This window comes from Channa argus, chromosome 12 (genome assembly GCF_033026475.1).
Source record: "Channa argus isolate prfri chromosome 12, Channa argus male v1.0, whole genome shotgun sequence".
Lineage (NCBI taxonomy): Eukaryota > Metazoa > Chordata > Actinopteri > Anabantiformes > Channidae > Channa > Channa argus.
In genome coordinates, this window is record NC_090208.1 from 16,602,625 (window position 1) to 16,613,905 (window position 11,281).

At 41.0% G+C, this 11,281-nt stretch overlaps 1 protein-coding gene across 2 annotated transcripts; it reads left to right on the forward strand.

Annotated features, from left to right (window-relative positions):
• Positions 1-1,822: 1,822 nt before the first annotated feature.
• On the forward strand, positions 1,823-11,254 carry LOC137137295 (copper chaperone for superoxide dismutase-like). 2 transcript variants are annotated; one of them, XM_067523400.1, is made up of 9 exons: positions 1,823-1,963; positions 2,192-2,264; positions 5,945-6,022; positions 6,845-6,982; positions 7,560-7,734; positions 8,669-8,729; positions 9,002-9,079; positions 9,212-9,315; positions 9,721-11,254. In XM_067523400.1, exons 1-9 carry the CDS (start codon positions 1,940-1,942, stop codon positions 9,878-9,880), a joined length of 891 nt encoding a protein of 296 aa, XP_067379501.1. In that variant the 5' UTR covers positions 1,823-1,939; the 3' UTR covers positions 9,881-11,254. The 2 variants fall into 2 exon arrangements, with proteins under 2 accessions (XP_067379501.1, XP_067379502.1); XM_067523401.1 differs by lacking the exon at positions 5,945-6,022.
• The last annotated feature ends 27 nt before the right edge of the window (positions 11,255-11,281 follow it).

An 11,281-nucleotide genomic window follows, 5' to 3' on the forward strand; every position in this document is an offset into this window, starting at 1 on the left:
GTGGGTGATGTGTGTGAAACTGAGAGAAAAAGACCACTCAGCACTCATATAAAAGCCAGTGCTTATGTGGCTTTGAGCCTGGTGCTCCAGCTCAAACCTCTCAAAGCCCGTGGTCATATTACTGAGGTCAAAGGTCAAAAGCCAATGAGCGACCAGATACAGAAGGAGCTGTGTTCTAGCCGAGCTGCCACTTGGCTTTCTACTGTGTAAAACATCGGACCCACTGTGTTGTTTTGATGTAACGACGGCCGTGTTTCTGGATCAACACACATGTTAGATGGGAACACAAGCAAAAATGAGCCACTCTCTGACCTTATCCGCATAAATTGAGTTGGAAGAGGTTTGATTTAGAAGTTTTTATTTTAGACCTGTGACCCAGATTTCACACCACATCATCTCACGTGGCTTATCTGTGCTATCAAAAAGATGCCGAGAGGTAAGATGGCATGTATAGACACACTGGTCTCTTCTCTTTAGCTGTGAAAAACCTGTTAGTCGGCTCAGCGGTTAATATTGAATGTTGAGCTTTAATCTACAAATCAATTTCATAAAAACAATGTATACACTTTGTGGAATTAAACTGAAGTCCACCATTTACTGAGGTAACCCATCATCATTACTGCCTATGGCCATCATGGTGGTTTAGTATTATCAATATACCTCAGTGTTTGTGCACACATCCCCCATTCTCCTCTTATCTAACTCTGATAAAAAAAACATTTAAGGGGATTATTTATGTTTGTGCATATACTGTACGCGTACAGTGTTTTGTGCTAGACACTTGAATCATCATTATAGTAGTGCTTTGCATGTTGTGTATAATTTATACACCTACTTTACATTGATGATAACCATGTTCTAAATTCAACGTGCTTTTACAACCTCCCTGTGGCCACTGTAATCTATTCATTTTATTATGGTATGAAAATCTGCTTACAGAGATTTAAAATTGGGTCACGATGACAGTTTGTCATATATTTTTTGTCATACAGCAGCAGCTTGTCTGGTTGGATTGTGAGCAAAGAATTTTAGAGTAGGAACACTTTGTAATATTAGATTTTTCCATCAATATCATGAAGAGTCGTGATTTTTCAGACATTTCATTTAGTGCGTGACCACAGAATACACTACTGCCTGCTATTTTACCGGTCCTGTCAATTTATTATTTGACCTATTTGTCATATAACCTATAATTAATCCCCAGAGGATGTCTCCAGGGAAATGAGTTGTTGCAGCAGAAAATGAAATAAGTAGAGATCTGCAGAGCAAGTACAAATTAAGTAAAGTTATTGGAAATATTTAAAATGAAAATAAGAAAAGAAACAAAAACATCAGATATGGAAAAATTCAATTACAACCCTTATACCGTTTAAAGTGAAATTACATTAACAACTAGATATTAGGGTGTTAGGACACCATATGTAACAGTGTACATCATAATTGTACTGTATTAAAGACTCTAAAGTACTGATTATGAAGTACTGTTTATAATATATTTTTAAATATAGTGTAGAAAATATCGTAGGATAAAACTGTATAATATATATATTATACTGACCAAATACAGTATTATATTATAGCCTGTTTAGTAAAAATAAAAGCGAAAATGTATTGTATTCTAATAATCATAACTCTAATTCTAATTCTAATTCTAATAATAATAACTTACTATAAGCTAGAGTACAACAGTAGAACAAAACACAGTATTTAAACAATTACTACTTCTTTGACTAAGCTAGAAGAAAATGCTCTGACACAGAATAACTGACTTGTAGTGTCAGGTCAGGGACACCTGGTGGCGGTAACGTGCAGAGCGTCACTCTGACCTCACAAACATGGCGGCTCCCCTCTGCAGATGAAGTTGGGTCGTTTCCGCTTCTAGAAAACTTATCTGTTATATTCCGTTTTCATCGCTGAGGCGGCGAGGTGCGCTGGCAGAATGGAGACGAAGAGGCCAACCAAGGTGTGACAGTCGCCCTTTACGCTCGTGTTTTGTTGTAAATTTATGCGTAATACTATTGTCAAAACAAAACTCGTATGTTGTCATGTTTGCCACAGCGGCGTTAGTAACGTTACTGCGTTACAGCTGGCTGGCATGTGTACCGAGGAAGTTGACATGCTGCAGTTACACAGTTCTTATCCGTGAATGTTTGTGGCAACATCAGTTTCATGTCTATTTCCCCCGATACAGCTGGAGTTTGCAGTGCAGATGACATGTGAGAGCTGTGCAGATAAAGTCAGAGCTGCTCTGGAGGGGAAACCAGGTAAGATCCATAGTTGTAGCTGTTGTCTTTCTGGTGCTGAACCTTCAGGTGTTCGGGTCAGCCCAGGATGTCATGTTAGTCAGCAAGCGAATCTTATTTATGTACCACAATTCATTACAATCATACGCGTACATTAATATGCACATACCAACAAATACCTGTGCAAGAGAATATAGTTAAACATTTACCAGCAATACAAATAATTGTAGATGTGTAAGTTTATAATAATTTCCTGGGACCTAACTATGTGTCCATAGTCAGTTTTTTTCAAATGATCCCCTAAAAATGTAACTGTGAACACCTATATCATTTGGTATTAGTTCTAAGGGAAAACTCGTGTCTAAAAACTAAGCTCACACAAAGTGGACCTTTGTTCAAAGGATAGGAGATGAACTCTACATGCACAATGTGTATACAAAGAACATGCAAATTTGCATATATGAAGAATACATATATATATATATATATATATATATATATATATATAAAAACAATTTGCTGGTATTTAAATGTAGCAATTTATGTCATAGCAATTAATTTGGAAGTCATAAAATAAAAACAAGACAACTGACTTAAATAAGTAGTATCAGAATTGGGTTGGGGTTTTTTTTTTTTTTTTTTTTAATCTGAAATTTGTACCCAAGTGCATAGTTCTTTCCACAATTTGTAAATTATTAAAGGATGCCTACACTGATACTGAACTTCTTTTGTGTCTAGTTTAAGAAGTACATGTAACTGATTGCCATAAAACATCCCTCTTCTTCTTCTTTTCCTTTCGGCTGCTCCCTTTCAGGGGTCGCCACAGCGAATCATGTGCCTCCATCTAACTCTATCCTCTGCATCCTCTTCACTCACACCAACTAACTTCATGTCCTCCCTCACTACATCCATAAATCTCCTCTTTGGTCTTCCTCTAGACCTCCTGCCTGGCAGCTCCAACCTCAGCATCCTTCTACCGATATATTCACAGTTTCTCCTCTGAACATGTCCAAACCACCTCAATCTGGCCTCTCTGACTTTATCTCCAAAACATCTAACATGAGCTGTCCCTCTGATGTACTCATTCCTGATCCTGTCCATCCTCGTCACTCCCAAAGAGAACCTCAACATCTTAAGCTCTGCTACCTCCAGCTCTGCCTCCTGTCTTTTCTTCAGTGCCACTGTCTCTAAGCCGAACAACATTGCTGGTCTCACCACCGTCTTGAACACCTTTCCTTTCATTCTCGCTGATACTCTTTTATCACACAACACACCTGACACTTTTCTCCACCCGTTCCAACCTGCCTGCACTCGCCTCTTCACCTCTTTTCCAGACTCACCGTTGCTCTGAACCGTTGACCCTAAATACTTAAAGTCCTGCACCTTCTTCACTTCTGCTCCCTGTAACCTCACCATTCCACCTGGGTCCCTCTCATTCACACACATGTATTCTGTCTTGCTGCGGCTAAGCTTCATTCCTCTGTTTTCCAGAGCAGACCTCCACCTCTCTAGATTTTTCTCCACCTGCTCCCTGCTCTCACTACAAATAACAATGTCATCTGCAAACATCATAGTCCAGGGAGATTCTTGTCTAACCTCATCTGTCAGTCTGTCCATCACCAGAGCAAACAAGAAGGGGCTCAAAGCCGATCCTTGATGCAGACCCACCTCCACCTTGAACTCCTCTGTCACACCTACAGCACACCTCACCACTGTCTTACAGCTCTCATACATGTCCTGCACCACTCTAACATACTTCTCTGCCACTCCAGACGTCCTCATACAATACCACAGCTCCTCTCTCGGCACCCTGTCATACACTTTTTCTAAATCTACGTAGACACAATGCAACTCCCTATGACCCTCTCTGTACTTCTCCATCAGCGTCCTCAAAGCAAATACTGCATCTGTTGTACTCTTTCTAGGCATGAAACCATATTGCTGCTCACAAATACTCACCTCTGCCCTTAGCCGAGCTTCCACTACTCTTTCCCACAACTTCATTGTGTGACTCATCAGCTTTATTCCTCTGTAGTTGCCACAGCTCTCCACATCTCCCTTGTTCTTAAAAATTGGTACCAGTACACTTTTCCTCCAGTCCTTTGGCATCCTCTCACTCTCCAAGATCTTGTTAAACTAACTAGTCAAAAACTCGACTGCCACCTCTCCTAGACACTTCCATACCTCTACTGGTATGTCATCAGGACCAACTGCCTTTCCAGTCTTCATCCTCTTCAACGCCCTCCTCACTTCACTCTTACTAATCTTTGCTACTTCCTGCTCCACACCAGTCACCTCTTCTACTCTTCGTTCCCTTTCATTTTCCTCGTTCATCAACTCTTCAAAGTTCTCCTTCCATCTTCCCATCATACTCCTGGCACCTGTCAATACATTTCCATCCTTATCTTTAATCACCCTAACCTGCTGCACATCCTTTCCATCTCTATCTCTTTGTCTGGCCAACCTGTACAAATCAACCTCTCCCTCTTTAGTGTCCAACCTAGCATACAAGTCCTCATATGCTCTTTGTTTGGCCTTTGTCACCTCTATCTTCACCTTACGCTGTATCTCCCTGTACTCCTGTCTACTCTCTTCAGTCCTCTCAGTGTCCCACTTCTTCTTAGCTAACCTCTTTCTCTGTATACACTCCTGAACTTCCTCGTTCCACCACCAAGTCTCCTTGTCCGCTTTCCTCTTTCCAGATGACACACCGAGTACCCTCCTACCTGTCTCCCTGATCAAATTAGCTGTAGTAGTCCAGTCATCTGGAAGCACCTCCAAACCACCCAGAGTCTGTCTCAGCTCCTCCCTGAAAACTAAACGACATTCGTCCTTTTTCAACTTCCACCACTTCGTCCTCTGCTCTGCCTTAGTCCTCCTTATCTTCCTCACCACCAGCATCATTTTACACACCACCATCCTGTGTTGTCTGGCTACACTCTCCCCTACCAATGCTTTACAGTCACTGATCTCTTTCAGATTACAACGTCTACACAAGATGTAGTCTACCTGAGTGCTTCTCCCTCCGCTCTTGTACGTCACCCTTTGTTCCTGCCTCTTCTGAAAGAAAGTGTTTACTACAGCCATTTCCATCCTCTTTGCAAAGTCAACCACCATCTGTCCTTCTGCATTCCTGTCCTGAACACCAAACCTGCCCATAACAGTCTCATCACCTCTGTTCCCTTCACCTACATGCCCATTGAAATCTGCACCAATGACAACTCTCTCACCTCTGGGGATGCTCTGCATCACTTCATCTAACTCACTCCAGAATTTCTCCTTCTCTTCTAACTCACATCCTACCTGTGGGGCATAACCACTCACAACATTGAACATCACCCCTTCAACTTCCAGCTTCAGACTCATCAACCTGTCTGATACTCTTTTCACCTCTAGAACATTCCTCACAAAATCCTCTTTCAATATAACTCCTACTCCATTTCTCTTCCTATCTGACCCATGGTAAAACAACTTGAACCCTGCTCCTAAGCTTCTAGCCTTGCTACCTTTCCACCTGGTCTCCTGGACACACAGTATGTCCACCTGCCTTCTCTGCATCATGTCGATCAACTCCCTAGCCTTCCCTGTCATAGTACCAACATTCAAAGTCCCTACTGTCAGTCCTACATTCTTAGCTTTCCTCTTCTCTCTCTGCCTACGAACACACCTTCCTCCTCTTCTTCTTCGTCTTCGACCAACAGTAGTCCAATTTCCACCGGTACCCTGTAGGTCAACAGCACCGGTGGCGGTCGTTGTTAACCCGGGCCCCGACCGATCCGGTATGGAAGTCTTTGTCACGATTCTCATGTTTGATTTGGCATGTGTTTTATGTCGGATGCCCTTCCTGCCACAACCCTCTGCATTTATCCAGACTTGGGACTGGCACAAGAAGACACTGGCTTGTGCCCCCTTGCGGTTGCATTGCCATAAAAAATCCCTCTGATTTCCCTATATTAAAAAATGTCTCTACTTCTAGCTAAAAAATGCCTCCTGGTTACATCACCTGGAGGAACCTTCAGTTTAGTCATCTTGTTGCTTAAACAATGGAGTTCATCATCAGGGTCAACCTGCTTTTCCAGAGCTCCCCCAGATGACATCTTCTGAACTCCTAATGATGAAAAACTCCTCCAGGTGATGTCATCTGAAGGAGTTTTTCAGCTAGAAACAGATAAATATTTTAATACAGGGAAATCAGAAGGAAGTTTAAAAGCCTTAATATTCATTTACACTATAAACTAAAGCCAGAGAAACTAAATTGAAAACTGGTGATAGTTGCCCTTTAAGAAATGATGGACCTGTAAAATAAAGACTCACTGACTTACACAATAGGGTAACAGTTATAACTACAAAAAACATGTTCTCCCCATATTGCATTTACTTTAGTTTTCTTTTAGTTTTAATTCTTATTTGTAGTTGCATAGTTTCCACTTCCAGCTTACAAAGCTGTGAAAATGATCTCTGTCAACATTATTGAATTTTATTAATGCAATGAATCTGTTGCATAACTCTGCGTTTTAGCATCTTGTTCCACATGCAACCATCATTTGTCCATCTGACTGTATATCCAGTGATAATGTCCATTGGCGTTAATGTTTTTGCAGGAGTGAAGTCTGTCAGTATTGATGTTATTAAAGAAGAGGTGTTGGTGGAATCTGCTCTGACCAGTGCAGAGGTGCAGGCTCTTCTAGAAAGCACTGGACGCAGGGCCGTGCTGAAAGGCATGGGAGGATCAGAGCAAGGTGAGAAATAACATGAATTATGCTGGATGTCAAACCTCTGTACCTGTAGTCTTGACTAAAATCTCTTTTTAACATGGATTATTGCAAAACGGTCAAGTGCAGAAAGTCCAGTCATAGTTGTAGCCTTGTTTACTTATCAGCATCAGCGGTACGCTGTGTAGTACTTATATGGGAGTTTTAAGATGGGTTATAGAGGCCCATACATGAGCCTGGTTTTCTCTCCTGACAGTACACCTCTGGTGCCAGGTCAACTGTAGTACATTTATCACAGTCACACATGGTTGTGTGGTGGTTAAGGTTGATTTATCCCTGTCCAACACATTAGACATGTCTATCTGTTTGCTGCCATAGACCCTGTAGCTATCCTTTTTTTTTTTTTTGAACAGTTTGTCACAGATAAAATTTAAGATGAGGTAAGAAACAAAATCAATCACAGTTGCTACCAATGCATTTGTGATGCCTTCTGCAATCTGTAGTCCTCATCAGGATGGTTTAAACACAAGCTGGATCGTGAACAAGGACATAGCTGTTATTATTAGACAAATTGTTAAGGATCTGTGTATTTTGTTTATGACAGACCTGGGTGCAGCAGTGGTCATGCTGGCTGGCGTGGGACCAATCCAGGGGGTGGTGCGTTTCTTGCAGCTGAATGAGGAGCGTTGTCTAATCGATGGGACCATTGATGGGCTGACGCCGGGACCCCATGGTCTCCATGTTCACACCCTGGGGGACCTCACCCAAGACTGTCTCAGGTAACACAATGGAGAGAACAGGTGGGCTTGGAGGGTATCAGTGGATTGGGGTCAGGAAGTTTTTTTATATGCAAAAAGTTCAAGACTGGAACAAAATACTCTGTAAACTAAATTCCAATTTTATTCTTGATAATTAAATTATACTATAGGCTTATTATTATTTTAATGTGCCCTGTGGAGTTTATTTGTAAACAATCAAATGTTGTGTTTACTCTGAGTGTTAATCACCACAAGACTTTGTGTGTATCCTTGAGCTCTAACAAATGCGCTGAATACATTTCTTTCCCAATAAAACATTTACAGAGTTTTTTTTATTTTTTGAAATGCTGCATTGTGTACCCATATTTAATCCCTGGCAGTCGTCGTCTTCTTCTCTTCTCTGTTGGCTGGCATTCTGCAGTATATCGTACTGTGTCCAGTATTTGTCCAGTTTTTAGAACTAGAGCAGGAAAGGTTGCCAGGTGTCATAAAACTTTCTAGTTAAGAAAATAGTAGTATCGTTCAGGCAGCTGTAGATCTTGAAGTGTGCTATTCACATCACCACACATTAACCATCCACTGTTTATGGGAGAACCAGTCCTCAAACAGGTGGTGTAGAGAGGGCCACAACTTGGTCATTGATAAACTTAGGGGCTTCCACAATTTCAATACATGTCAATACGTGTCTCATATACACTTATGATTTTAAAGCCTTGTTTCCTTAAGTGTGAAGAGCATCATCTGCCAGTCGACTCATTATTCTTGCGCTATGTTGTCATAAATGATACAGGGTTTAATTTTCCGCACCTTGAACAGCAGAGAACCTTCCCCTTTCTACTCCTCTATTAACAGTTGATCAGTGGACACACTTTGACAGTTTAATTTACACTGCTGAAGTCTTAAAATTGCATTGTCCCTTATAGTTGATTAAATTCAGAGTGCCTCTCTTCCACAGCTGTGGAGAGCACTATAACCCCTTTGGAAGACAGCATGGTGGTCCAGGGGAGTCTGAAAGGGTACAGTGAAATCTTTATATTCAGCATGTTAGAACATTTAGATTTTAGAGGATTCAGGTGATAAATGTAAACCAAATCACTCGTGGTGCATATTAAAACATTGAAATTTGTAGATGTCGTTTCTTTCAGATTGCCAAATATCTGCCAATTTTGAGCAGTTCTGCTCCCAAGTGTAAAATATTTAACAAAGTTTGTGAAAGCCAATATTTTCAGTGGTATTTATTTGCTGACTGTCATCCTATATAAGTCTCACGTGCAGCGTTGTTGATCAGCATGTAGGTGATCTGGGAAATATTGTTGCTGGACAAGACGGCAGAGCTTCATTTAGACTAGAAGACGATCAACTAAAGGTAACGTGCACATTTTGATATTTGGGGACCTATGCCATGTAACTACCGGATATTGACCATAAACAGGATGTAGAATACAAATCGACACTTAGCTTTTGATTTCTTGTTTGTGCCCTTGTGCCTACGCTGCAGGTGTGGGATGTGATTGGCAGATCACTTGTAGTAGATGCGGGAGAGGATGACCTGGGTCGAGGCAGTCACCCTCTCTCCAAACAGACTGGAAACTCTGGGGAAAGGTGAGTCAGCAGACACCGAATGTCTTAACAGAAGCACCATGTTTTACTTCTTCTGAAATGGCTAACATGGTAAGAGTGTCTCAATAGAAGCCATAGTGTTAGACACATGTTAGCAACCATTACCTTGTGACTGTGAGCTGGTGTTGGATTCATGTTAAGAGCCCAGTATGTAATAGACAGGCTTTTTTTGTTGCACAGATGTTCCAAGTCATTACAGTTTTTACAAAATGTAAATGGACAACAGAAGCGTTTTTCCTCTCCATCGTTGCCTAGTGCTTGCTTAAGGGGGGTCTATTAGGTTTTCTCTATAAATCTGTATAGTCTGTTCAAGTAAGAGTGCCAGAAAGAACTTTTTTTTTTATTGTTCATTGTTTTCATTCAATCTTTATCATTTGTCTTTCAAAGGCTGGCCTGTGGGATCATTGCCCGATCTGCAGGCCTCTTCCAAAATCCCAAACAGATTTGCGCCTGTGATGGGGTCACACTATGGGAGGAGAGAGACCTGCCGATAGCTGGGAAAGGTCGAAGCAAGGCCAACACAGAGACCCCAGCAGCACACCTCTGAACCAGGTGCACTTTGAACAGAGAGAGCTCCTCAATGAAAAATGGCGAGGACGTTAACTCGACAGGGGGTCTGAAGCAAGAAACATCGAGCATGGACTGTGTTTCCAGAAAGCTGGAAAGACGGCCAAGGACAAAATTGCTTTATTTTCTCTGTGATGAAATCAAATGCTCTTGTAGCTGCAGTTAGTGTCCTATGGGGGTTTTAAATGCACTAAAAGAGATTACTACAGGCTGGGACTTTGTAAAAGTCTCCTCTGATTAGCTAGATGTCCAGTAATGTTGTTATGTTTGTATAACCAGCTGCCTCCGACACAGCTGTCTCATCACTGTCTACCCTGATGTGCTTGGAAAGTGTGAGATACTCATTTTGGCTGTAGTCTGACTGGTATAAAAGCTCTTTAACTTCCTATAAAAGTGTCTAAGTTAATTGTGCTAGCCTCCTAAAACAGCAATAGTAAAAAAAAAAAAGGTAACCTTCTGCTGCCTTTAAATAACTCTGTTCCTGTACCCAAGCAGTGTTTGTACGCAGTGAATATGTGAACATTGAAAGTAGGTTATTAGGTGAAAAAGGATTAAAGGTTGGTTGAAACACATATTCTCACACAAACCACAAGTTCAAAAGGAAAATCCACACATGAGTATAGGATTACAAAATGATGTCATGCTGACCTGTTAATATATTCACGGCCACAATATATGTATAGTGGACCAACAAAGAATGTTTATTATAAATCCATAAGGTGGTGTGAGTGACTCTGATTAAGAGAAATGATTTCACGAGCAGGTGAGAGAGTCAAATTCTTTTCAGAGTGAATGAAGTTTAAACACCTAGATTCTGGTAATCATTCACTTAATGTCATACAGGAGGAATCTTGTCATATTTCAACATTTGCTGTTTTCAGAAATTGAAGGTTGAATCTGTTATACACTACATATTATTATGTTGTTAATGAAGACATCAGTGTTGGGACATGGTGCACCCAATAGATACACACAAAGTCAGTGTAGCAAGCTTCGCATTGTTTTATTTTTATTTCCCAAATTTGAGCCTCTGCTTTATCATTTTCTTTCATACGTTGTATGTCCCTTGTCCCTTTGCATGTATGTCTGTTAGTTGATAATTGACTTAATCACTAATGTGGTGCTTGAATCTGTCTGACTCTGCTATTCAAAGCCCACATAGACAGTAATTGTGCACTTCAACTGTCCTCTGTGATTAAGCTCATGTGTCATACATTTCCACGGCACATAATGAGCTCTTTAATTAAAACTCGCCCACTTGTTGCTTGCAGCTTTGGAGCAGAACCCTGTGACTTGGAGGTATGGCCTTTCATTGTTTTGGTGCTGCTTCTAATAAATCAATCAGACGTGTGTAGGTCTTGTGTGTGCGTGAATCATTCCA

Coding starts and splice junctions, on each gene's coding strand:
- LOC137137295 (XM_067523400.1), top strand. CDS start 1,940: ATGGAGACGAAGAGGCCAACCAAG. Junction 7,735..8,668: donor CTCACCCAAGACTGTCTCAG/GTAACACAATGG, acceptor TCTCTTCCACAG/CTGTGGAGAGCACTATAACC. Junction 8,730..9,001: donor GTCCAGGGGAGTCTGAAAGG/GTACAGTGAAAT, acceptor GTTGTTGATCAG/CATGTAGGTGATCTGGGAAA.